This window comes from Hemibagrus wyckioides, linkage group LG12 (genome assembly GCF_019097595.1).
Source record: "Hemibagrus wyckioides isolate EC202008001 linkage group LG12, SWU_Hwy_1.0, whole genome shotgun sequence".
Taxonomy (NCBI): domain Eukaryota; kingdom Metazoa; phylum Chordata; class Actinopteri; order Siluriformes; family Bagridae; genus Hemibagrus; species Hemibagrus wyckioides.
Genome location: NC_080721.1, coordinates 1,060,293 through 1,087,163, shown reverse-complemented (window position 1 = coordinate 1,087,163; position 26,871 = coordinate 1,060,293). Strand labels below are relative to the sequence as shown.

Here is a 26,871-nt window from a genome sequence, read left to right as displayed (position 1 = left end):
AACATATTTATTTAGCACGTATAACTGCCAGGTGAAATTTGATCATAATATCATAATATTAACATGTCAGAAATTTATTTTTTCCCTGGAAATTGATATGAGATAAATGTGGGGGGGGGGGAATGTCAGACACCCCCTTGGCTACACACTACTCAAATCATAAGCTATGCTCAAAGACTGTCCAAAATGTAAGTACATTCAGCTCAATGACAAACACAGTCAGTTCATTCTGGTGAAGATATTAGACATGTTTATTGTAATGATAAAGATAAATATTAACACTTAACAAAACAGGCTACAAAATAGGTGCCTTAAAAGAAGAAGAACTCACTGAAATGTTCACCGGTGACATTGCTAATCATTTGTGTGTTACAGTGACCCCCCCATCCTCACCATCATCATCCTCCCTTCATCCTCATCCTCACCATCACCCTCCCCTCATCTTCACCATCACCATCACCCTCCCCTCATCCTCACCATCACCCTCCCCTCATCCTCATCCTCACCATCACCCTCCCCTCATCCTCATCCTCATCCTCACCATCACCCTCCCCTCATCCTCACCATCACCCTCCCCTCATCTTCACCATCACCCTCCCCTCATCCTCACCATCACCCTCCCCTCATCCTCATCCTCACCATCACCCTCCCCTCATCCTCATCCTTACCATCACCCTCCCCTCATCCTCATCCTCACCATCACCCTCCCCTCATCTTCACCATCACCCTCCCCTCATCCTCACCATCACCCTCCCCTCATCCTCATCCTTACCATCACCCTCCCCTCATCCTCATCCTCACCATCACCCTCCCCTCATCCTCATCCTTACCATCACCCTCCCCTCATCCTCATCCTCACCATCACCCTCTCCTCATCCTCACCATCACCCTTCACTCACCATCACTGTCACCTTCATCAAACCTGAACCATTTTCATTCATTTCTGGAATGTTGTTTTTTTTCACGTATTTAGACTTAATGCAGAATTTTCTTTCGCAATCAAGTCCTAAATTAGTCGTTGAAATGGAAGAAATGTATCTTTGTTCCTTCAGGAGGTTTTCATTTAAACAAAAGTCTCTACAGCTTCATGTTGCTGTTCTGCTCCTCTGGGGAATGAGATTAGGGTTTGGGCAAACATCTTCCTGAAAGTACTGAAAGTGTTCATGTGTTTAGGGCACAGAGAGTAATGACAAGCATAATTATCAGAAACATCAAGTAATTAATAGCTCAAAACAGACAGGTTTCTTCTCAGAGCATCACTCCTGTTAAAAGAAACCACCTGATACATTTCTCTCTCATCCTCCTATTCTCATCCCCTCATCACTCTTTCTTCTCTCCTTCCTTCCCGTCCTTTGAATCCTTGTTCTTGGGTGGTGGACTGTCAAGGAAGAAGTCATTGCAGGCCACAGTGAGTGCCCCCATCAGGATGATGAACTCAGTGAAGTCCACCTCACCATCATTATTGGCATCCAGGTCACTCATCACTCGCTCCACAGCATCCTTGTCCTGTGCATTCTTTTAAATGATGAATGAGAAGAATCAGAGTTAGTGTTGATTCTGTTCAGAATTTGGAGAACTTTGGGAATGAATGTAGTGTGTCTTCATTCCCTTCAAACCATACCATAGCCAAATAACCAAGTTTACTGGGTTCAGGGGACCTCATGGTATCTAGTTTTGAGCAGGATGACAAACTGATGATTAGAACCATCTGGTCATTTCCTCTATGTACGATTGCATGTGTGATGTGATATTTGTATTTTAAAGAGACTTTGTGACATTATTCCTGTCATAATTTGAAGATTTTGACCACATCATCACGTCATGTCATCATACTGTATCCCTGCACCTCCAGTTGGATACAAACTCAATATAAATGTAAGTGTGAATGTGGGAGCTATTTATGTAAAGCATTAAGGAAAGCAGTTGAAGTATGTATCCTTAAATGCCGTGTTCCTTAAATGTTTGGCATGTTGTAACATGACCCAGAGTTCAACAGTACATGGTCTGATATCGCTCCTGAGTAATGAATATTAAATGTGTTAATTATTCATTTCTGACAACTGGTCAGATGTGTTTTCCACTAAAAGATGTTTACTTGGTTTCAGTATTATTACTTCAAATAGGAACATGTGTGTTTATGTGTGAGACATGATGTGTTTGTCTTCTCACCCCCAGATAGTTCCCCAGTTCCTCCGTCAGTAGTTCTCTTAACTCTCCTCGGCTAAGTGTGTATTTGTCTCCTTCTTTCCCTGAGTACTTGTGGAAGGTCTTGATGAGCATCTGCATGGCGCTCTCCAAGTTAGTGCTAGGTTCTTTAGCCATGCTGCAAGGCATTCGAAAGGTCAAGGGTTAAACACAGAGTACCCAGGCGCACTCTTGTCCCAGCCGCATGTGAGGTCACATGACTGGCATGGGCGGAGCTTTAGCTCAGTAGAAATGGCACAAGCACAGGAAGTGGATGATGGGACAAGAACGCAATATCCAATTAGTAAAATTAAGGTACAAACCACAATCATAGATCCCCTAAAATGAACCAAGCATCACATTTTCTCCATTATTCTTCATAGTTTTATAAGTTTTCTCATCTAAACTGAAAGAAAGAGAAAAAGAGAGAAAGAGGGAGATTTGGGTAGAGATTTAAAAAGGGGGCACAAAATTCTTACACATCACATTTTGAGCGTGGCATCTTGGTTCTTCTGTCTCCAGGCTTGTCAAGCTACTGGGATTATAACAGACACAAACACAATCATTAAAGTAAAGAAACAAGAAAAAGGAAATGGCAAGAAACACACACAGTCTGAGGCGAGAGAGTACGACTAAAGTGCATTCATTTATCAGCGCTTCACCTGAGTTACTACAGAAACAGCCAAATATACTGACTTGTGAAACTTCATACCTGAGGCCATATTACACAAGAGGAAATCAAACAATAAGTGTCAGTATGCAGATATGTTGAAGACAAGTCATTCATAAAATCTGTGAGGCTGAATAACCTGAAGCATTCAGTAAAGACGAACACACACTGAAAGGAAAAGAAACCCAATGAGTAAAAGTTCTGCTAGGATGGTTTTAATGACAATAGATTTATTAAGTTAAAAGGTTCCTCCTTTGTGCTTCTTTCTGTGTTAATATTTCATCCAGATTCCTGATCATGACTCCTAATCATAAACAATTAACAACTGTGAAAGACTAGCTGGGGTGAAGGCCCGTCACTTGCACATTTGTTTTCTTCATGGCTGTAAAGGAATTTCACTAACATGAACATTTATCACAAACGTGCTCAGGACTGTGTGTGTCATAAGGACTCATAATAAGGACTGCACCATCTAATTTCACTCATTAATTCATTATAGACTCTAATTACGGAGCTGGGATGCTGCTGTGGAACTAATATCTACAGGCAGTGTGAACTCAAGAACTGGTATAAAGTCATGCTGGTTGCTAGATAGAGAACGTCATGATGTGAGCAAGATGGAAATATTTTGCATATAAATAAATGGCACAATTTCAAGATGGAACAGAACAAGCAGCACTATGGTGCATGACCACGCAGGGAAACAAGCAGGCAAGGACGTGAAATATGGCACTTTTACTAATACAGGTGTTTTGATGACATCTTAATTAGTAAGGCTGAAATCTGTAGGATGGAGAATAACAGTTAGAAGCCACAGCAACCATGGACACAATATACAGTTTCCTAATGAAAACATTATCACAATTATTCTTTCAGTTTGGCAATTTTCTACATTAGGGATCAAATTGATATAAAGTGAAGAAGACTTGGAAAGTCTCAGAAGAATTTATATATAAAAGATGTCTAAAGAGAGAAACAAATTTAGCTGAATCCAAAATGATAAACATCTCCAACAGAAGTTAATCAATTAATCAGTAGTATATAAAATTCTCTCATTAACATTCGCAAAACTATAATTAAAGCTATTAATATCCCCATCAGTAGCTAGACAGATGTAAACGAGCAGGCATCAGATAAGAGCTGGAAAAGAGTAAGCCTTTAGCCGTCCGTCTTACCCGAGTGTTTCTCCTTCGTCTGTGACAAAGAGCCAGAGATGTAGACTGATAGAAAGAAGCAAAGAAACGGATGAAGAGAGAGCATCTCCAGGTCTTAAATATCCTTCACCCCTATTCCCTCCCTCCTCTAGCACATCTCCACCAGCTTATGTTTCTCCATTCCTCTATCATCCCCTCCTCCTGCCCTTCATGCTGTCTTGTATTCACCTACTTGATCATGCAAGGAAACTCAACACATACAGATGACTTTGTGTTCTTTATTTTTTGTTAAATCAGCATGGCACCTTTAGTATTAAAGCTGTCCAGCATGACCAGTGTAGATGTGTTTAACCAAAGCTCTGCCTGACAAAGGTGTAAACTAGAGAGATCTTACTAACATCTACACCATGTTTTAGTAGATGTACTAGGATGATTTATGGTTTGTTCTCAAGTTCAGGATCTGTTAGATCAAGAATAACTCTGATGATCAAGCTAGAATATAATCTAAACAAGAGCGGGTCATGCAGTGAGCATGTTCAGCTCTGTATGTACAAGAATCTTTTTTTAAGAAATTAAGGAATCGTTATTAAGAATGTTTTTTAATAAACGTTTCTCCTCAGAGTTTGTTAAGAGGAACTTGGGCCTTAGAAGAACCTGGAGAACAAAGCAGATGTATGAGATATATAAGTATGGTAAATACAAGCTAAGAGCTCTACACATTGCCTGCTGTGTAGCCACATCAAGTGCTGCATAATAAAAGATGTTAGCAACTGTAGCGCTAACCTGAGGAGGTTGCGCTAACCTGAGTATCGCTTTCCAGAGTGGCGGCGCATTGATAATGCTAACGTAATGGAGCCCAACGTCACAGCATCAGACACACCAAAAGCAAACACACCAGCAGCACAGCCAAAGGTTTACATAGTGAAGACTTACACCACCTCCACCTATGTGCACTTGACCTAACATTATCTGATTATTTGTGCAAGCTAAACTTTTTGGAAGTTGAAAGGACGGCTAACGAGAAAACAATTACAGATGTAATTTAGTGGTGATCTGTGGATTTGTTTGTGACTGTTAAATAAGCATACCCTTTTGGAGTTTACCATTTATACCATGTTTTTATTGGTTGCTAACATTAATGAAGAGTAAACCTCCAACTGAGCGACTGGTTCTGTCTTTCTACAAACAATCTTTGCTCATCATACACTGAATGACTTTCACCAGAAGCTATTCTGTTACTATAGCACTTAAAACTGCTTCAAAGTAGATGAAAAGCCTAAATGAACATTATATCAATCTAAATGAAGCAATATTTCCAGTTTCAGGCCAATGAGACATTGTCAGGTAAAATAAGATATAGTAGTATATATGGTTAAGTGAAAGATGGATAATTGCAGTAACTGACCAGTAATGGCTTTGTGTTTTATAGATACATATACATACATACAAATGAAGATACACTGGACATTTTAGTGGTCATTGTGATGCTTCTTCATGATTCAGATTTTAAATTAAAGCCCTAGTCAAGAAGAGCTGGAAATGTGGTTAGTAAAAGACAGATGACATTACTGTGTGTGAATACACGGAGCACAGGCATGGAGCAAACACTGGCAAAATGCAGGAAGTGAACAAAGCTAGCAGGCGGTTTAGTGCTTCTGTACCAGTCTCATTAATTCCCACGCTGTTGATCTAAAGCTTTTAACATACCTGGTCAAAGTCTAATTGGCTCTTTATTACTTTTTTTTTTACCCTGGGAATTGATCATGAGATCTAGAGTCGATTTTAACAAATAACACTAATAAAAATGTAAAATAACTTAGTTGAGATAGAGCATTTACAGACTGCAACACAAATAAGAGTTGTTGGACAAGTCGATAGTGTGTACAAGACACGTAACACACACCCAGCTGATACAGAACTCATTATTCAACATGTATATTGTGTTCATCTCTCATGCAGCTAGCTTTGTTTGGCCAAAAAACAGTGCTTGGTGTCTAAACAATGACCAATATTTAACAATTAAGAACCTAAATTTACTTTACTGTCATTTGAATATTATATCAAATCAGTCACTGACCCCGAGTCAGTGGTCCAAAACCTCAGGCTCTCTTTGGGGTCACATGGTGAATATTCAAATTTTAGTCATTGTTAAGACACTGAACATCTTATGTGCCAGATTTGTAACAGACACAGTTAGTTCAATGAGAGAGGAACACATTATACATATTAGAATGAGCAGATGGCACAGGAATGATGCTCGAGATGATGAGAGCAGAATGAAATCAGACAGAGCAGAAAGCAGCAGAGAATGTGAACACACGAGCTACAAGATTAATGCTCAAAAAAATCTTTTGTTTATTGTCATGCCAATGAGTCTGCATTCAAAATGGCAGTGGTATGAAAATTTAGCTCAATTTAGTCAGCTCTTGTTATGAAACTGTGAAACCATGTTAGCATCCATGCTAAGCAAGGCAAAGTGTACCAGGACTAAACAATTTAAACACAGAACATAGAAAACTAAAGAGGGTGATAGCTGGTGTGTGAGTGGGTCATTTCTGGGCGTACCATTATTTTAGAAGAACACCAGGGTCATTTAATTAAAAAAACATGCATCACTTGTAAACATGTTGGTAGAGGTACTGTGTAACACACTTAAGACATGTTAAAGATCCATGTTGTAATGTAGTGTTAATGTAAATACAAATCTTAAAATGGATAAAATACAATACACATACATATACATTTTGTTAGCTTCGTCTATTTAAACCCATCATTCTCAAAACTGTCCTCACGCAACCCCTCAGACGCTCCACATTATTCCTGTTGTGTTGGTGTGGAGCATAATATAACTGCTCTGGAGGCCAGGAGACGTCTGAGGACCAGTTTGAAAAGCACTGTGTTAGATCATAGACAAAATGTACTTAGACTTCCGAATAATATTGAGTGGTTTATGCTTAATCTAGTGGTACAAATTGTAGTGTTGGTCAAATTTGGTTAGCTGTGAAATAGTAAAAAATACATTGAAATAAAAACAAGGATATATAAGGTCTTGAGATGTTTTCATCAACGGTCTCAAGAGCCTACGTGCGCTCCACTATTTCTACCACCTCTTTTACATTTACTTCTTCCTCTACCAATTCCACCACTTCCACTGCCTCGTCCTGCTCTTTAGCCGGCTCTTCCTCTTTCACAGGCTTGACTTCTTTCTCAGCCTCAGGCTCAGCCTTTGGAGCTTCAGGAGCCTCTGCCTGTGTTTCTGGGCCTGAACTCGCCACTTGGGTCTCCTTGGTGCAACGCTGCTGACTGACTGCTTGTGCCAAGTATCCGATCAGCGTCATGTACTCCTGGAAGCTGACTTTTCCATCTTGGTTGGAATCAAGGCCTTGACGCATATTTTTGATAGCCTCAGAGCTATCTGTATCCTGTAACACAATGACAGATTTTTACACTTCTTAACTTAATCTCACAATGAATTCACAATTCACATTCACAATGTCTGTCATGAGAACTTAAAACACTACAAGGAATCATTCAGAACCATAATGTAGCATAATGTAGTCTTCAAGCTCCAATTTACAAATGCTAGTAAACCATTCAAAAATGTAAACAATTTAAAAAGTGTCTTAAAGTGAGGTTCAGTGGATGGTAAATTTGATTCATGTGCTTTTCTAAACTGGATGACGATGTGTAGACATGCATTTCATTTTAGATGATTTAGCCCTCAGTCTTCCTGGGATAGGTTCCAGATCCACTAAGACCTTCACTGGGAAAAATCACTTACTGAAAATGAATGCATAATGATTTAGCCTATAAACGGCTTTAGTCCTGGCATGAAACAGACTTCTACCTTATAGGTAAATGAAAACAGTGTCAGATTCCAAATTGTTATCAGTTGATGAAATGGTGAATTATGGGACTGAATAATGGGTCTGGATTTTGTAGAAGAAGACCACAGTTTCTCACCGTCAGTATGTTCTTCAGCTGGTTCTTCACTAGGTTTTGGAAGTCCTTTCCTCCAAGGTTCTCCTTGCCTTTTGCTGACTTTAAGAAGACTGTCACAACTGTCTTGATAGCTCCTTCCATGTTTGCTCTTACCTTGGCACAATCATGAAGAGAGGATTAGACTATATGAATGATATAAAGAGTTCTTTATATAAGACCAGACATAGGCATCATACAGACATCTAGTGTAGTTTAGTGCACAAATGGCAGAAACTGAACCCAGAACTGCCCTGAATGAGAACTGAACTGCCCTGAATGAGAACTGAACTGCCCTGAATGAGAACTGAACTGCCCTGAATGAGAACTGAACTGCCCTGAATGAGAACTGAACTGCCCTGAATGAGAACTGAACTGCCCTGAATGAGAAATGCTTGCTCAGAGGTTGAAGTGACTGAACTGTCATTATCTATAATACAAGACTGACATACTGTCAAGGATTTAATGCTGAGCAGAACCTCGACCATCACACGCTTTAGGCTTTCTGATTAATTCCTAAATTCCTTGCAAAACAACTATTTTTAAAAAAAATGTCTGCTATTCTAACCCAAGATGTGTGTTCTGTCCAATATAACCCCAAGGTCTTTGGCTGCTTGGTAAGTGACAAGCATTAGATACTTCAGCTGGTTTAACTAGAAAAGTGAAGTGAGTTCTATGTATGAAGATCTAAGGGCTGACAGTTGATTGCAGATAAGGGACGAGAGAAGGGAGTCGCCTCAGTGACTCTCCTGATCTGCGATAGGTCATCCGATCTCCCGAAGGCCTGACTGCACAGCCGCTTTTTGTTACCTGAGGGATTACCTGAACCCTGACCATTTTTACTCATTCTATAGCTTGCCAGCTGTGATGCTCTGAACATGTTCTTTGTTTACACATACATTCACTCTTGGTCAGTTGCTCATTTAGCTGTTCTTCTCTGTCATTCTGTGTCACATACCATTGCTCATATGTCATCACACCGTCCCTTTTCATTATGTAGTTGTGAGCGATGGAATGCTGCAATCTACTCCTTAAGAGTGTCAGTTCAACAAGTAAGACGCATGCCAGAAATTCAGATGAAAAAAAGAAAAAGAAAGTGATACAGACACAGTTAAGGGCAAGAGAAAACAAATCATTCGTTTCTTAGTAGCGGGAATTCCACGCACAGTTACTCTGAGTCTCAAACATGAATAATAAGTTCAATGCAAATGAATGTTATCTTTGGGATTGTTAGATTCAGTCCTGCAGGCTGAAGCAATATGCACATGTACAGTAACCAATCAGGAAACGTAGCTATTAGACTAATTAGCAAAGGGAGAACATGACACAGTAGTAGCTTATTAAAGTATTTGGTTTCATAGAGCGGTTGCCAGAGGACTGAAGGCACTACGGTGTGAATCTCTGGTGTTCAGCACAGGAAACGGAAACCATCCGCAAGATCACGCTATGAAACCCAACCGTTTGTGATTGAGTAGAGCGGTCAACATGCTGGCCAAGAGATTCAGTTCTGAAGATGTAAGATGTTCATCTATTTGAAATTCAAATCCTACAAAAGTCATTTCACTTTCCAGTATCTAGGAGTGTGTGGAGATCTTTCCTAACTTCACCGGACAGTTCCTCACTGATCAGCTGACACAGGAATGCAGTCTGCCATACACTCTTGCAAGAGATCCATGATCATCACACGAGACGATTTATAAAGCTTTATTTAATGTGATCTTATGAAAGTAGTCGCTCGTGTGTGAGGCTGAACACTTTTCTGAACTCAGTTGTGGGAATGTCTATGTTCTGGCTGCACACACACACACACACACACACACACACACACACATAGCCACCTGACGCAGCGCGCGCGGTTCTGAGATAAGATAAGGCATAAGACTGGTCTGCCATGTTACATCTACACCTACAGTTGTTCTGTCCAGTTCGTTTGCTCTGAGTGCCTCAGGATGACCGCTAGTGACCGCTGCTATTTCAGTCTTGGGGTCAGTTAAATAATTAAAGACGCACCTGGTCAATCATATGCAAATTATCCCCGTGCTGCCGGAGGTCTGCTTTTTTACCACCAAAAGTTTATCACAAATTTCCCTGATGACAAATCAGGTCACTAATTAACCACAACTACTTTAGCCAGTTTTATCTTTCTTATGATTCAGATCTTACTTATCAGCATAAACAAACACACACACACACACACACCCTGCGGTACATCATTAAATATACACTTTAAGCCTCGCGGGCTCTCGTTTCTCTCCAGCAAAGGGGACTGAAGGAGATTTGCTTTTCCTCCGAGGCGAACGCGATACACTGTGCGAGTTGAAGGACGACGATAAAGCCGCCATTAAAGATTTACACAGGAACCAGCTGAAGCTGCATAAATAAACGGCGGCGGCGAGCGAGCGCGTGCTGTCACTTCACCGCTCCGGGTCGCGCGCCCTGAAAATCATACAGACGGAATTCCTAACTACCTCCATGTGCCAAATCCAAGCGGAAACGGGTCAAGCACAAAATGCATGTCTGATCTTTGTCATGTCTTTTTCATGGTAACATGTCCGAGAATAAAAAATGTTCGGGATTATAAAGTGGAGTGGAGTCTGAGCCCGAGCTCTGGCGCACAGAACCCACCCTCACCATTAAAAACACAGTCTGAGAGATCTTTATAGAGGTTACTGAGTTCTCTCTTTATATGCTGCATGCCTGTAGGAACCTTACTGCAGTGCTACTGGGGGGAAAAATCCCCAAAATGGTTTCTAGTGGAACCTTCGTTTATTAGATCGCATATAAACCAGAAAGGCCGAGACAGATAATCGGACATGTTCTCTGTCAGTCTCACTGCTGCTGGTTAAAATAGAGTTTCAGGAAAATGTTCAGGAAAAACACTCTTCAGTCTGTGTATCTGCCAGGATGTTCCTGCCTTACAGCAAATAAAATCCACTAGGCCTACTTTTCTAAATCGAAATCGATATGTGTTTTTCTCCTAGATGTTCTCAGAAACAGAAACTGTTATGGAGAGTAGGAGATAGACAGAGTCAGCACAAAACAGTCCGCTGTGAGCCAGAATAACATTCTGCTGGGAAAAGACATGAGATACTACTACTAATAATAACAATAATAATAATAATAATAATAATAATAATAATAATAATAATAAAAGGCTCATCTATACTCATTGCTCTATTTGTTTCTTTTTGTGCTATTTTGTGCATTTTTTGTAGTAAAAATGTCTTAACCAAGTTAATAAGGCGGTAAATTAGGTTATTAATGCTCCTCTGTGTAGATTACAGACTGTTAGATGTCAGCGAGAGACAAAAAATAATTACATGTCGAGGAAATTCCTGAGTAAACTCTCTCTCTCTCTCTCTCTCTCTCTCTCTCTCTCCCTCTCTCTCTCTCTCCAGTACGCACAGTTCGCCATATTAAACTCCACAACAAAGCAGATCACACTTTAGCTTAAAAAGTTGAAACTCGGCCACAGGATTTCTTTCAGTCCTTAATAAAGAAAAGTGGAGTTGAAGTGTGATTTTTTCAAGGCATATATGAGCGCGTGACTCGGTGGGGAAGCCGCGGTCCCAGGCCAGTCCCGCGCTGGAAGGGCGGATCGAAAACGTGGCGCTTCAAAACCCGCCATCAAACAGCGCTTCGGAAAACCCGCACATCTGGACACAAAGTACCGCAGAGAGAAAACCGCACAGTGTACAGAGGGGCACTTACCATCAAAACACACCGGCACTCACGCGACTGACTGAACCGTGTTTAACGCCTCTTTCCCTTCCAGTCTCTTCTTTAGCAACTAAGGAAAAAAACTTGTCAAACTAGAAGGGCTAGAGACAATCTCTTCCGCGATTTCGGGTTTTTCCTCCTCTCTCTGAACTTTTTTCCTCCCTCGCTGACAAGTCAGAGGGCGTGCACACTGGAGAGAGAGACTGGAGAAAATATGTGGAGAGTGAAGGGGGAATGCTGGAAAAGTTACAGAAGGAAAAACTTTTACATTTTCAACACAGGACACTTCATTTCATCTGCTTGTTGTTGTTGTTGTTGTTTAGTGGCATTAGAGTTTAGAGCTGTTATGTACAAAACACTGAGGGAGGAAGGGAGGGTTTTTACTCGGGGGTTACAGAAGAGAGGACGTGTGTGTGTGTGTGTGTGTGTGTGTGTGTGGTTCTACACAGTTGCACAATAAACTGTAGACTCGCTCTTGTGTCCTCTCATTGAGGAGTAGGACAGATTTATTATGCAGAATTAATTTTACTACTGAACACAATATCAGGACTGACCTTTCTGTTGGTGTGTATTGTTTAAGAAACAGTTGAGACTCAGCAGTTAAGGTGCTGATCAGAAGGTTGTGAGTTCAAATCCCCGCATCAGTAAGTCCAAGATCCTCAACCACTCAGTGTCCTGTCACTTTACCTGAAAATAATCCTGCTTTGAGGTTGAAATAAAGTATCTCTGCAGTAGCATTACATTCAGAGGTAGAAATGCATCTCTTGATCCTATTTACTACACAATCTGCATAGTTCTTGGTGTTTCCTCTCTGTGTGTGTGTGTGTGTGTGTGTGTGTGTAATCATGCCTGAGGGTGGCACCACCCTGCTTATGTGTGACTGTACCTGTCTGTGTCGGTGTACGTAAACAACAATCATTCCTTTGTTCAGGCCTACCTCTTATTTTGTTTGAGTAGGTTAGGTCATGTGAACAAAAGAGCCTCCTGCCTCTGCTCAAGCCTCGGGGCACATAAGTTGCACACAGCACATAAAAAAAGGCTGATGTGTTTACTAGGCCAAATCAGCAGTTAATTTTTAAGCAGGTTGGGCAATGAAGGTAAATGAATAAGTTTAAAAAAATAAATAAATAAAAAGCGAGTAGTCTTGTTTTGCTTTAGTAAATGTGCAGCTTCTCAGCCATGTTCATAAACTGTTACTGAGACTCACATCTGCGGCAGCTGTGTCAATTTTGAACTATTACTAAATTATTTTAGCATCAAATATATACACACAGAACTGTGGCCACTGTGTTGAGTATAACATCGGATCCCAATTAAATAATTAAGGATTACGCAGCTACTAAAATTCACAATTATTTTGCTTTATTTTTTGGTAATAGTTAAAAAACTCTATCTTATCGATTTAGAAGTTTACATGATGACATATTGCAGCTATTATAACAGCGATGTTTTTGTCTCCATCTTTTATACCACTCTTCTAGTGTCAGAGCATCCAGCTGGAAGATGATGCTGATTATTATGAGATCTTAGAAGTGTTTCTTTAGTAAATGTCTGAGAAATAAGTGAATATAATGATGAGTCAGTGAACTTGCTTTAGTTTTAAACTGTAAAGATCAGCTCTCTACTGACTTAGGAAGACAGAGAAAGGAAAAGAATGAGCTGAATATACCACATGTATGTAATCTTTTATTGCAAGGTCCATAAGGTCAATAAAACCAAGATAATCTCATGACTACAACAATAGCTTTTTATTTCACGTCTCTTGTCGGTGTCAATGGTTAACTTACACGCTTTTGTGTTAGAGCTAGATGGGAAGCTCTCATGGTTCCACTTGTCCTGAATTGCTTGCACATGTGTCAGTGAGATATTTCAAATTGTTTGCCTGTAAAGTTATTGGCTGAAGCCACCATGTGTGCTTGCCAGTTTGCCAATCAGCTGCCAGAATTCCTGAAATGTCAGTTCCCCATCGTTGTTCTCGTCCAGGGAGCTCATGAGACGGTCGATCACAGCAGGATCGCCGGCATTCTGCAAGTATTCACAAAGAAAAGAGGGATTTTTTGTAAAATTATTCAGCAAGAGAGTTATAATCATGCAATCCTGTAGCAGTATAAAGGCGCTTATATTGTGTTCCTGCCTGTGAGCTAAAAAGACGAAGCAAGAACAATAAGTCAAACGTGAGAATCGTAAACAGAGGCTCTGACCTTGACAAGGTTCGGTAGCTGAGACGCCACCAGGGTCTGGAATTCCTCTTTGCTCAGGGTGTGTGAGCTGCCATCTTTAGAAGCAAAAGTCTTGAACTGAGCCACAAGGACATTAATGGCAGGCTCCATGTCTATCTGGAATAGGAGTTTTACACTAGACAAAGCAATAATAATATAACTTAATAGTTATTAAGTTACTGTCACAATTAGTACACAAAGCCAATGCAAAAAAAACCTGCTACCATTTCTAGATCAGTTGCTGTTCAGATCATTTTATAAAGGACGGAATAACAGGTTTGAAACTCAGAAAAGCTGAAGACATGTTCTTAACAACACAGGTTCAACATGATCCATTCTTCCATTAATGAATTAAATTCATCAATTAAACAAGCAATAAATTTAATCTTAATTTTAGTTTAGATTTAGCAAACAAAAATAGCCAAAGTGTGTCTTTAAAGAGTTCTGACAGAAGAAGTAAAAAGCAGGGAGCTTGTTTACCTGAGGAGTTGTGTGTTGGTAGCAGAAGCCAGCAAACTCATGTTTCAGTTCATTTTCAGCTCCACTTTTATTCCCTTCACCCTAAAGCACAGCTCAGCGGAAAACCAGCCTTTCCCCCAAACAAAACGCAGATCCCACAAACGGTGAAGCCGCTCTAATCTGCTTTAGAGATCTTTCCATTGCAAATAAAAACAGACAATGTGCTTCCATGGTGACACTCTTTTAATGTGTAGATTATAAACACATAGAGATCATAAGCAGACTATAAGCATTTCATACAATAAAATAGTGGTGAAGATGCAACGATGCAAAAAAATCCAATCTAAAGTAACATATTTTTAATATTTTATTGAAATATATAGTTATTTTGTATTCGGATTTAAAACCATTCAAAGTGAACTATAATCTATTATCTGAGCTGCGGCCAGCCACCGGACCATCATAAATTAATTTCCTGACACAAAGGAGGTTTCTTCTGAAATGAGTCTTAAACTGTAGTGTGAAAAAAAATCATCTGATTCTAACCAAATGTGGCTTTGAAAAGTCCAACTTTAATAAATAACCGTTCATAACAATAAAAGACTGGAAAACAATTCAACATTTTTTAGCAGGCATTTTCTTCAGATAGGCTCCAATAAAATGGACAGATTAATTATCAACGTATCTCTAACTCCCTTGTTTAACTGAAATCATGGGATTCATCCGACTCCCAACTTCTCACACAAACAATAAAGGCACATTAGCAAAACAAACACACATCTCCAGATAATCACTTCTGTAACTTACTTAATGCACAAATCTGATAACGTAGGTGTCAGTAAGATGCAGCACAGGAGATAACTGATAACTGAATTTCTAGAAATTGTTCTCGTGTGCAGATTCAAATTGATAACGCTCATCAGTTCAGCAGTTAAAAGTGCTAGCATGCAGAGTAAAAATAAAAGCTCAAAAGGTTCCAAAACAACTGACTGACAAGGTCATATGAACACAGGACAGAAACCAGTTTGACACTTGAGCGAGTGTGAGTGTAAACAGGTACGGAGAAGTCGTCCAGAGTAAATGAACAAACACACACACACACACACACACATTCCTTCATCTGTGTCTTACACTGTGTTCCTTTTCTGCTGAACATATCACTAATGTGGAGCAACAGAAGCATTGAAGATTTTACATGACAGCAAAATGCAACAGGTTACTAATAAAGTAACTACAGCTTTATACAGTCAGCAGGAACCAGACTCCAGAAAAACAAAGACTCTTACAGACTCTACAAGCATACTGCAGTTAGGGCATGTAGCTTTTGGGAAAAATGTTTGACCTGTCCTAACAGTGTGATGTTTTTCCACTCAAATTACTTTACAAAAGACTTCAGAAACACACTCCTCATATTTGTGTTAGATCATATAGCTCGGGAAAAAGAAAGGTATAGTGAGAGCATTGCTCACGGCTCATCATCACGTGGTATCTTTTGGGTCATTTGCTGTCCTGCTCAGTGCTGCTGTGACTTGATGCTCTATGCAGCAAACTGCCACAGAGCGTCCCTCTCAAATTCTTCCATCGCCTCCTCCAGCACATCATCGTCCGTAAGAACATCCGCCAGGTCCTCCAAGATGTCTGCCACATCTTCTGCAAACTCACTGAAGAGCATTTTGTCATGGCTGAAGACACCACTGTGGAAAAACTGAGCAACAAGATGATGGAAAGCTTCCTTATTCTCCACACTGAGCCCTTGCAATTTGTTCAGGTAGGTATCCAGAAGGCCCTGAAAATCAGAGAGCTTAACATGAACGAGGCCCTCTGCTTCAGCGCAGCCAGACACATCGTGGCAGTGTTCAGGAGCATTCTGGTTTCTCCTGAGCTTCTTCTCTTGAAGTTTCCAGAAGTCCTTCGATTCATGGTGCTGGTGCACTTTATGATCATGCTTATGCTTGTGACCAGGCCTGGCTTTCCAAGACCTCTCCTGCTTCCTCTTTTCCCTCTCCAGCTTCCTCTCGGCCTTTTTATGCTCCCACTCCTCGCGGTACTTCTTCACGAACTCTTTGTGCTTTTGGACACTGTCACCTCGCTCAACTTTCCTATCTTCTCCTCCTTTGTGCTTCCTCCACCACTCGTCTTTCTTGCCTATGCGGTCCACCTGTTCTGATAATCTCTGCTGCATCTCAGACAGTCTTTCTCGTAACCTCATCTTGGGCCACTCCTGTTTTTTCATTCCTTCCAATCGTGTTTTACTTTGTTCCAAGAGAATCTTCTGTCTCTTAAGCGCTTCTTTTTTTCCCCAGCGTGTATCAGGTCCTGCTAGATTTTGACCTCCTTTACCAAAACCAGGAGAATGTTCTGAAGGTTCCTCACCTAAGAGACAGGTCAAAAATGTGAAAATGCAATGCTTCGGTCATAAAAGAGCAATAAATCAATAAAATAATACTACCACACACCAGTGCATTCAATTCATAATAACACATCATGTCAACTGACTCAGACATGCCAAGTCCATTTTAGTGAAGACTTTTATTGAATTTAAATTAAATAAAGTGGTTTTTAGAGCTAAGCCAAAAATAATGGCTGGAATACCTTCTTAAATTTAAAATCAATCAAAATTTCATTTAGTTCATCTGATCATTGGTGTAAATAGTCATTTAATTTTTTCAGGGAACCATCTTTCATAATATATACACCATCTTTAAATCCTAACTTTTTCATAATGTTTTCCTCCTGTGTTTATATTTTCTTCAGCTGAATGTATAGTGGATATAAGGAAATCTACACACCTCTGAAAAATGACAGGTTTTTGTGATGTAAATTTGAAGCCAACTATTTCTTTATACAGTGTTTGTTCATCTTCCAAAGTGGTTTAAACACAGATTAGAAACACCATTAAATCCTCCTATCATGTTGACCGTAACCAGGCCTCCTTCCTCCACTGCTCAGCAGTCCGGTTCTGATGATCATGTGGGTCATTGTAAGAGCTTTAGGTGGTGTAAAGGGGTCAGCATGGTCACTCTGATTGCTCTGCAGCTCCATATACAAGCTGTGCAAGCTGTGATGCTCTGACCCGTGTTCTGACTCGTTTCTACAAGACATTCACTTTTTCAGCAGTTTATGCTACAGTAGATCTTCTATGGGATCAGAGCAGACAGCTAGCCTTAACTCTTGGTTGTCCATGACCCCGGTTCACCGGTTGTCCTTCCTTGGAGCACTTTTAATAGCCACTAACGACTGCACATAACACAAGACCTGCTCTGGAGAAGCTCTGACCCAGTCGTCTAGCCCACAGATCTGGCCCACAGATTCTTACACTTGCCCATTTTTCCTGCTTCCAACACATCACCATTGAGCACTGACTGTTCACTTGCTGTCTAATATATTCCACCCCCCGACACTGTAATGACATAATGGATGTTATTCACTTTAATGTTACTGCACAAAGGTTTGTTTACTGAATGTATTTTATATAGAACAAAAGGGTGTTCAATAGTTTTGATATTTTCTCACTTGTCCCATTCCATATGATATCTTTTTATTCCCTGACTTATGAGTTTATTTCTGATGGATGTGGAGAAACTAGTAACCTCTGTAAATACCAGATCAGATCCAAAGTTTAAAAATTTCTAAAAATGAAACAAAAGTCATTGGCCAAATGTGTACAGGGAAAGACAAGGTGGAGGTCGAGGAATTCATTCATTAGTAGGCACATTATCCTGGTCAGGGGTGTGGTGAAGCTGGAGCTTATTCCTGAAACACTGGCCAGTCTGTTGTAAGGACACCATGGAGTCAGTCAGTCAAACCCTCGTTCACATCTACAATTTGTAGCTAATTTATTTAACTTCTGAAAGGCAAAGGAAACTAGAATAATCCCAAATGAAGCTCATGTGAACACAGAATCTCCTCACAGTCAGTAACTCGAGCTCAGGATCGACTGTAAACTCTGACTGCTCCGGGGAGGTTTATAAAAACACGAAATTTAAACAGTTTTAAAGTCAATGCTGCTTGTTTATAGCTTTTGTTAACACAATGCAAAGCTCTAATAAACAAATTTCATTATTCCTAAGTCAAACAAGTTAGAAGATTTGGAAATGAAAAGAAGTTTGAGAAGAGCTGTGTTGTACCTGTGAGCTGGCTGAGCTCAGAAACCCTAGCTTTAAGTGCTTCTAATTCTTCTTTCAGGCTTGGCAATGCAGACAACTCTTCCTTCATCCTGGCATGTTCTTCATCAGTGGTTCCTCTCTCTGCACCTGCCCTCAACGCTCTGTCCAGATCCTCTTTTTGTGTCTGGGAAATTGAAACATTGCGTATGTATAAAAGTATCATTATATAAAATGATGCTGAAACAACCTATGCATTAAAATAAAAAGATGGACATCCAGATGAGGATGAACCGTAACACAAGGGTCTGTTATTCCAACCTGTATCTGGGCCTCCAGTATGGAAATCTGCTTGTTTTCTTCAACAAGTTTTTCAAGAAGTTCCTGGGGTGGAACAGATTGGCAGACTGATTAGATAAACCTGCAAAAGATGCATTTTCCACACAAACAGCCACCAATAAGACAAATCATGTAAGAAATGTTCTTCTTGCTAATGGGACAAACAAAGGAAGGTAGAACAGATGTAGAAAAAAATTCTACCTGGTCACTTAACTCTGAGCCATCAAAGTCATCTGGGTGGAAATAGAGAGAGAGAGAGAGAGAGAGAGAGAATTAGGATAGAGACAGGGAAATTAATTAGGTGCAAGATGCATGAAAAGAGATGTATGTAAGTAAAAGTGCCACAACATTCCGATGCTTTGTTTCCTCAAATGAAAAGCTATCCATTTACAATTTTCTAGAACAGATACTCATCACAAACCCTAAGTGACCGAGTAGTTTAGCCAACAATTATGTAAGTGCATACAACTGTATTCCAAAAGTTGTCTCAGCATGCTCTCACACAGTGCAATGACACCATACAAGTGTCATGTATATCAACTAAACAGTTCACACTGCATGTAGTGTTATAACGTAGTTCAGAAAATAAACATTAGGAGAGACACAGTGCAGGCATCTGATGTTATTCAGTCAGAATAAGTGTACAGGTTTTTGGTAGAAGTGTCCCTCTGTCTCTGAGCTAGGTCCAATATTATATTTTCCTTCAGTAGAGGTCACGGGAAACGTTATAAGAATTTTAAGATGATCCTGAATCAGCACTAAAGGGAGACCTCGACCTGTACGCAGTACACAAGCTTACACTGCCATCTAGCTGTACCTACCACCGACTCGGTCCATTGTGATACCTGGAGACGCAACACAGTATAATGCAACAGCAGAAAAGTTTCATGTTATTTCTGAAATCATGAATCTGGAAATAGACATGCATGGTCATTGTTGCTCTTTTTTTAGGAAATATTCATATCACAACTACATAACTCACCAGAGAGAAAAAAGGAGCCTAGACACAACAGTGCCAGAGCTCCAATGATCAGGTGGTTCAGTGAAAAGCCAGGTTTCTCCTCTTTCCTGTCTGGTAGCCTAAATTCTGTTTCCTCCACATCTTCCTCATCTGAGCTCTGTCTCAGTTCCTCATTAGAGCGTACACGTCTCTGTCGAAGTCCAGTGTCCTCTTCTTGGTGCTCAAAGGGCATATCGGTGCCAAGGGATTCTGAACAAAACAGGAGAAGATAAGAGAATAAAAATGACAGGGATGGGAAGGTGATAGTGAGGAAGAACTAGGCAGACCACTGTAAGTACTGTACCTGCCTCCCTTTCAACATATAAGGATTTATGTTCCTCTCTGTCAGCTATAAGCTCTTTCTCTTCCAAGACAGAGGAAGCAGGGGTTTCTGGGTAAGGGCTCTCAGCTGCAAAGCTAACATTAATTTCTGAAGACAGACTAGGAGATGAGATTTCAGGACTGAAGCCTTCTCCACTGTGAACATGTAACACAGGGACTGCAGAAGTATGACCAACGGCAGAGACGAGGATTTCATCTGCAGTAACATCGGAGAAAGAAGACTCTGGGAGATCAGGAGAGGGAGAGGGGCTCAATTCAGCTGTAGGTTCTGAGGCAGGACCAATTTCAGCTCTAGGTTGTGAGGCAGGACTAAATCCAGCTGTAGGTTCTGAGACAGGACCAATTTCAGCTCTAGGTTGTGAGGCAGGACTAAATCCAGCTGTAGGTTCTGAGACAGGACCAATTTCAGCTCTAGGTTGTGAGGCAGGACTAAATCCAGCTGTAGGTTCTGAGGCAGGACCAATTTCAGCTCTAGGTTCTGAGGCAGGACCAATTTTATCCACAAATTCAGGTCCAACTTCAGTGAGGGGACATTGTTTGGGTTGGAAATCAAAGGTAGGCTGTACATCAGATAAAGATTCTTCATAGGATGTTTCAAGGAAAGGTTCATGTGTAAGAAAGAGGGACGACTCAGTAGCTATGCTAAAGGGAACTGCTCCAAGCAGATCATTGTCTGGTGGAGATGTTGTGATAGTAGCATGGATCACTGGTGCACAAATCTCAGGATCAGCCTCGACGCTTGGACCAGAAACTGCACCCTCTTCAAATAATTCTGGGGATGTTTCTTGGCAAACCTGCAAGACATTTTACATGCATGTTTTTAAAGACCTTTTACAGATTTTATATTTGTCACATATAAATTATTTTTTTTTAAAAATCGCTGCCTCTAGATACCACCAGGTTTAGCATTTGTATCTTAAGCAATTATTTGCTGTGTTGTTTACTTGTAAGTTCTGTGCTTTGCTGTAAATATTTATTTAATTTGATGCTGTTTTGGACCACAGCTCTACATCTACACATACTTAAAACTTTCCTTTAGTTTAGGATTCTGTTAGTATTGACATAATATGAACAGAGATTAGAAAGCAATTTTAGTTAAGAGATTTTAGTTAGTAACCATGTAAATGATGAACTATAAGATTTTAAGAGTAGGTTCCTAGAAAATGGATACACTGAAGGGTTTGATATGAATGCTAGTAATAACCTGGTGGCCCTCTTCTGACAAGATGGTCTCCAGTGCAGCTTCACTATCACTTGGCTTCACCTCAAAAGCACTACCTGTGATAAACAGAGGTGTAAAATTCAGACGCACCAAAACACTGATCATGTTAAGGTTTCTATTCAGTTACACTAACTGTGTCTAATGAGATGTAATGCGGGTGCAGGACTGATGAGTTAACCTGCAACTTCTTCTGAAAGGCTTGGTACATCACCAATACTCTCAGTTCCATCATCTACCGGCCCAGCAGTGTCAACGGCAGCTTCCTGAAATAAATAAAACCAGCCTTTCAGTTTTCACAATTTAAAGAACAATTTCAAACCAAACAAACCAGGAGGAAATACAGCATGTACACTATAGTGCCAAAAGTTTTGGGACACCCCTCCAGATCATTGAATCCAGGTGTTGTTTTTCAGGGGTTGGGCTCGGCCCCTTAGTTCCAGTGAAAGGAACTCTTAATGCTTCAGCTTCATACCAAGACACTTTGGACAATTTCATGCTCTTTATGGGAACAGTTTGGGGATGACCCCTTCCTGTTCCAACATGACTGCACACCAGTGACCAAAGCAAGGTCCATAAAGACATGGAGGAGTGAGTTTGGTGTGGAAGAACTTGACTGGCCTGCACAGAGTCCTGACCTCAACCCCATAGAACACCTTTGGGATGAATTAGAGTGGAGACTGTGAGCCAGAGCTTCTCGTCCAACATCAGTGCCTGACCTCACAAATGTGCTTCTAGAGGAATGGTCAAAAATTCCCATAAACACACTCCTAAACCTTGTGGAAAGCCTTGTATTGCAGACGTTTTGGCCTGGCTCACAGTCACCACTCTAATTGATCAATCATTATTTAATACCTTGCCTAACTACATGTAGACAGATGAACTGAGAAACCATCAGTGTTTCATAAAGCAAGCTCTGGACTTGGGTTATATTTAAAAGTCTAAAACTCTACTATATTAAGAAAAAGAAAATTCATAACCAAATATGTCCCATTCTTTTATTAAGTATCTTTCTGTGCAAAATAATCCTGTGTAATGTTTCTGTTTGTGTACCTCTGGGGAGAGGAGGGTCCAGCTGTTACTGGATGACCCGCTGCTGCTGCCGGTGCTGTTATCGGACATCACTTCAGTGTGGCTGGCTCAGCAGCTGCAAAATAGGATAATTAAGATGAAGTTAAAGGCTGCATTCAACTAAAAGCCCTAATTCGTAATTTCCGACCTCACAAAAAAAAAAAACAGGAAAGCGAGTCTCCTCAATCCCCGAGTTCAGCAAGTGACGTCAAACCAAAATGGCTGCTCACGCATGTAAACACGAGCACTTCTTACCCTTAAATGTGTTTAAAAAACATTAAAATGACGTAATCCTATTGGGATGTTCCCATTTCCCACATCCGAGGTAAGTGGAATGCAGTAGTATTATTGCCCCCAGGATCACGACAATGACGTAATTTACCGAGCGCACGCGCGAACGTCACGACCGTTTAGCCTTCTGGGATACAATAACACGCGCAGCCGGGGCGCAGGCTCTCATAACAGCAATGTTATTAAAGAGAAACATTCCGGCAGTTTATCTGGGAAAAAGCAAAGAAGAGATTTCTAAACAGTCTAGATAAACACCACCAACATCCCATACTGTAAAGATCTAACCACGCTGCACGAGCCTGTTCATGTATTTAACATATTAAACCTTTAGACGCTCAAATAACATTAAATCCGACCGTGTTTATTATAAAAATAGTTAATAGTAAATAAAATGTAAACTGAGCTTCATCATAACCCGACACTCAAATAAACCCAGTGCAATGATTTAGCTAAACACAGCTAACGGAGTCTATACTCAAAATATTTGTGATCAAATAAATAAATTTATAAAATTCCTACATGCCATCTAGACAGAAGTTTTGATATCTGAATAAAACCTCATGAAGCAATGTATAATTTCCAGAGATCCCAGTGTTCCCACTGTACAGACACGACACGGCTCCTGGACGGCCCCGGGTGTGGACTGGAGCTCATTCCAGTCCTTAAATGTTCATACCGTATTTATAAACTGCAAATTCAGAATCCTTCTCTCCTCCTTTGTCTTTGCTTCAATGATTTTGAAGCGTTTGTGTGTCCAAAGTTGGGAACTTCGGGAATTCCGACTCGCGTCCGCCTACAGCTGCATGGTGTCCAGTGACGTCAGAAGGAATCGGCCAATCAGGTCCCTCACGCAGCCTGGTGCTCAGGGTGATGGACAGTTACAGGTGAGAGGGACAGTCTGAGCTCCTCTAGTCTTTCTTTCGCACAGATAAGTGACATCACAACATGTGTGCGTCCTCTGTATATACGGGGAAAGGCTGGGACACGTTCTCCAGCCCGGAGCTGACACGTCTGCAGAGCAAGCGGCTATATTTGTTGGGGTTTCCCAAGTGGACTGTCCCAACCTAATAACATTAGCCGAATATTACATCACTGGGTAAAGGAACAAGTTAAATTTTATTCCTTTGAGTGATAACATTGAAACTATATGAATGTAGGATGTGCAGTGAGGACATTAAAATATCAACCAAATGAAGGGCAGGGTCCCATTCTGTCTACAGTGTTAGTAATAAATTCTCTTTCTGCAGTTGCTGCAAATTCGCTTTATTAGTTACACCAACTTAGTTTATAAGTTATAACTAGTTATACCAATAGGTTAAAAATGTTAGAGCTTTGTACTGATTAACAACAAATACATTTTTCCTTGTTTCTCTGGCTGACTCAGATACACACATAGCCAGCCGTAAACGTAATGCAAAAATAAAATGAACTCATTGGACCAGACGACCGTCTTCCATTGCTCCAATATTCTGTTCCATTCTGATGAACCCATTTTAGGCACTTTCTATGGTGGACAGGGGGAAGTATGTGCATTCTGACCGGTCTACCACTATGCAGCTCTGTGATATGACACATTTTTATCATAACTAATTAAATAATTAAAATTATAATAATTTTAAAATAATTAAAATTTCTCTTTCAGTTAAGTATTAATGAGAAAAAAAACTAAAAGTACAATGTCAAATGTTACATATGAGCTTATTGTGAACAGGAGCCCTGGTATGGACACAGGACAGTCCATATGATTAGAGCAGCATTACATTCGAGTTGAGATTACTCACTAAAGCAAGGGCCATCTGCAACAGAAGAAGAGAACATCAGAATAATTGAGGTGGATCCAGAGACCACTGGACCTATAACTTGCCAGAGAGAGTCAACAGATTTTTAGTTAGGCTCTAACGCTTACTGTGGGTTAACAGGGTTCTCATTGCAGGAGAGTACAAGCAGGTTTCAAATCTATGATCTTTCCCATATAAAGAAAATCTCTCCATTTCATTAGATATCGCAAGCAGGAGTGAGTTGATGTTTGTAGTATTTATTTGGAATATTAGCAGGTTAGGTTGCAAGGTTATGAGTACTGCAGTTACCACAAATCAGAAATATAAAGAACTGCAAAAATTAATTTTTACAGTGACTGTGATGTTATCATCTGGGATAATCACTGAAACATGTGCTGTCTATGTGTTGCTCTGGAAACTAGAATCTGTAACAGCGCCACCTTCTGGGCTATTGTGTGAAGGGTCCTTTCTAAATCACATGTCTGTGAGGCCACTCTGTTTTTTGTTTTTTGTTTTTTTTTTTGCTTCAGCATGGTATACATGCAACAGGCATAGTGGCTTAGTGACTAGCATGTTTGCCTAGCCTCTGTGGGGTTGGGGGTTTGATTCCCACTTCCTGTCTGGAGTTTACATGTTCTGAGTTGCAGGTTTTCTCCCCAGTACAAGGACATATGTCATTGGCATCTCTAAATTGTCCTGTGTGAGTGCGTTACCTGTCTTGTGCCCTCCAGTCCCCTGGGATAGGCTTCAGGATCCAATAAGAGATACAGAAAATGGATGTTATACATCCTTTTCCTTTTGAAGGGTATTGTTTTCACCACTATTTTGTTATTTTTTGTCATTTTTTAAATATTTTTGGTTTGTCTAATGTGTGACCTTTCTTTCCACATGTGTGACAGGGCTGCTGTTTGTCAGAGGATTTGTTGGCATCATGGTTTGTTTTTGCCAGAGTGTATACTCTTACTACACTGAGAGCGTGAGCATTCCATGAGCCACTGAGCTGCTGGGAGCTGTGGTAAAGCTGGACTGCTTATCATACACAGTCCAAGGTTCTGCCTGCTTTTCATCATTGTGGCATAGGAACAAATCAATTTCATCTGCCATTTTACACCATAACCCTCCAGTCAGTGTTGTGCACAATCAAAAGCTATTACATATTCACAAAGAGCACTTCTAGCTGCCTGTGGCAGAATTAACTAGAGGTTATGTGGAAGAGAAAGTAGAAATTAAATAGAAATTAAGAGGAACCAGGAAACATGGGATAATAAATAAGGACTTTTGGTTATCGGCTGTCAGGAAGGTGTAACAAAATAATAATTGTGTTGATAACTGCTAAAATATGTGGGTCAATTTTAAGTTTAACTTATGTGACAATTATATTTTTAAAAATCAGTAACGCAAAAGACCAAGGCTTTTTTTCATTGTCTGTACCGCTTATCCGATCTATCCTCGGGTCACGGGGAGCCTGTGCCTATCTCAGACGTCATCGGGCATCAAGGCAGGATACACCCTGGACAGAGTGCCAACCTATCACAGACACACACACACACATACTCATTCACTCACACAATCACACACCAAGGCATTTTTTATTTAATAAAAATACATGCATATTCATCTCTGGAGTCCAAGCCACTTGTGATGATGGTCTTTACTGTGTTTCATGGTATATCTCCTGATCAGTACCTTTCAAGACTAAGATCCTGCACTTGCCTGATAAGCTCTTTGAGGATCATGGATTCAGCATACAGATGAAACCAAGCAGATTTTTATTTTGGGGTTAATCTGAATCACTTCCACTGATGACAGGTGCACTTTAATAACCTCTGAATGTGATTGGTTCATTCTGAGCACAGTCGCATGCCCCATTATAGCATCTACATTGTGTCTTATTTCCCCTAAAATGTGTCCTTTTTGAATGTTTATTGTTTGCTGTATCACATTAAAGGTAGGAACAAATCTGATACAAGTCAGCTTGGCTTTTTTCATGTAACAGAATCATTTTAATAGGGCTGTGTACAGTGTTATATCCACTGCATATCGTGTGTAAAACTGTGTATTTAAGTGTGTGCACATTGCAATGTATTTCACTTTATGAACTGTGTGTTCTTACCATTCCCTCTCCTTCATAGTAACTGCAGTCACCAGGGCAGTGTTTATTTACCACAAGATCAAAAACAGCACAGAATTATAACATCAGATCAAAACATTTTCCAATACATTTTTACATTTACCTTCTTTCTCTAAACTGGAGGTGGTAGACACCGAAATCCACATGGAGATCTGAGAACTGATCCAAAGCAATAAAAGCGAATGATTAAACCTCAGAAGTTTGTTCTATTTC

General features: G+C 40.3%; 4 protein-coding genes across 11 annotated transcripts in view; all 4 read right to left on the bottom strand.

Moving 5' to 3' along the window:
* Positions 1-834: 834 nt before the first annotated feature.
* On the bottom strand, positions 835-4,488 carry s100s (S100 calcium binding protein S). Of its 4 annotated transcripts, XM_058405229.1 has the most exons (4): positions 4,030-4,488; positions 2,664-2,719; positions 2,170-2,323; positions 835-1,515 (listed from the first exon to the last, which is right to left on the bottom strand). In XM_058405229.1, the coding sequence occupies exons 2-4, from the start codon at positions 2,684-2,686 to the stop codon at positions 1,321-1,323; spliced, it is 372 nt and encodes a 123-aa protein (XP_058261212.1). In that variant the 5' UTR covers positions 2,687-2,719; positions 4,030-4,488; the 3' UTR covers positions 835-1,320. The 4 variants fall into 4 exon arrangements, with proteins under 4 accessions (XP_058261212.1, XP_058261213.1, XP_058261211.1 ...); XM_058405230.1 differs by having other exon boundaries at positions 2,508-4,488; XM_058405228.1 differs by having other exon boundaries at positions 2,664-4,488.
* A 1,851-nt stretch (positions 4,489-6,339) lies between these two features.
* The window catches only part of s100u (S100 calcium binding protein U), a 282,508-nt gene continuing 261,976 nt past the window's right edge, over positions 6,340-26,871 (bottom strand). The window contains exons 1-3 of one of the 3 annotated variants that reach the window (XM_058405226.1): positions 11,698-11,862; positions 7,972-8,098; positions 6,340-7,430 (exon numbers count right to left, since the gene is read on the bottom strand). In XM_058405226.1, the coding sequence (XP_058261209.1) occupies positions 7,089-7,430; positions 7,972-8,091 (462 nt within the window). In that variant the 5' untranslated portion in view covers positions 8,092-8,098; positions 11,698-11,862 and the 3' untranslated portion in view covers positions 6,340-7,088. Of the gene's footprint in view, positions 7,431-7,971; positions 8,104-11,697; positions 11,863-26,871 lie in introns of those variants that run through there. The other 2 variants (XM_058405224.1, XM_058405225.1) reach the window with 2 other exon arrangements.
* On the bottom strand, positions 13,380-14,560 carry s100a11 (S100 calcium binding protein A11). The gene is made up of 3 exons (XM_058405232.1): positions 14,406-14,560; positions 13,908-14,061; positions 13,380-13,731 (listed from the first exon to the last, which is right to left on the bottom strand). The coding sequence occupies exons 1-3, from the start codon at positions 14,444-14,446 to the stop codon at positions 13,597-13,599; spliced, it is 330 nt and encodes a 109-aa protein (XP_058261215.1). The 5' UTR covers positions 14,447-14,560; the 3' UTR covers positions 13,380-13,596.
* pbxip1a (pre-B-cell leukemia homeobox interacting protein 1a) lies at positions 14,679-23,565 on the bottom strand. 3 transcript variants are annotated; one of them, XM_058405208.1, is made up of 11 exons: positions 23,426-23,565; positions 22,441-22,534; positions 21,569-21,653; positions 21,373-21,446; positions 20,131-20,962; positions 19,809-20,036; positions 19,648-19,671; positions 19,028-19,059; positions 18,809-18,871; positions 18,512-18,674; positions 14,679-16,757 (listed from the first exon to the last, which is right to left on the bottom strand). In XM_058405208.1, exons 2-11 carry the CDS (start codon positions 22,507-22,509, stop codon positions 15,922-15,924), a joined length of 2,406 nt encoding a protein of 801 aa, XP_058261191.1. In that variant the 5' UTR covers positions 22,510-22,534; positions 23,426-23,565; the 3' UTR covers positions 14,679-15,921. The 3 variants fall into 3 exon arrangements, with proteins under 3 accessions (XP_058261191.1, XP_058261193.1, XP_058261192.1); XM_058405210.1 differs by lacking the exon at positions 21,373-21,446 and having other exon boundaries at positions 23,426-23,467; XM_058405209.1 differs by lacking the exon at positions 19,648-19,671 and having other exon boundaries at positions 14,680-16,757.

Excerpts from the sequence above, each read along its gene's own strand:
- s100s (XM_058405228.1), bottom strand. The coding sequence starts at position 2,686 with ATGCCACGCTCAAAATGTGATGT. Across the intron at positions 2,324-2,663 it reads CCACGCTCAAAATGTGATGT|CATGGCTAAAGAACCTAGCA; the intron begins GTAAGAATTTTG and ends AATGCCTTGCAG. Across the intron at positions 1,516-2,169 it reads AACTGGGGAACTATCTGGGG|AATGCACAGGACAAGGATGC; the intron begins GTGAGAAGACAA and ends ATCATTTAAAAG.
- s100a11 (XM_058405232.1), bottom strand. The coding sequence starts at position 14,446 with ATGAGTTTGCTGGCTTCTGCTACCAACACACAACTCCTCAG. Across the intron at positions 14,062-14,405 it reads ACCAACACACAACTCCTCAG|TGTAAAACTCCTATTCCAGA; the intron begins GTAAACAAGCTC and ends TGCTTTGTCTAG. Across the intron at positions 13,732-13,907 it reads AGCTACCGAACCTTGTCAAG|AATGCCGGCGATCCTGCTGT; the intron begins GTCAGAGCCTCT and ends GAATACTTGCAG.
- pbxip1a (XM_058405208.1), bottom strand. The coding sequence starts at position 22,509 with ATGTCCGATAACAGCACCGGCAGCAGCAGCGGGTCATCCAGTAACAGC. Across the intron at positions 21,654-22,440 it reads GGACCCTCCTCTCCCCAGAG|GAAGCTGCCGTTGACACTGC; the intron begins GTACACAAACAG and ends TATTTATTTCAG. Across the intron at positions 21,447-21,568 it reads CCTTTCAGAAGAAGTTGCAG|GTAGTGCTTTTGAGGTGAAG; the intron begins GTTAACTCATCA and ends TGTTTATCACAG.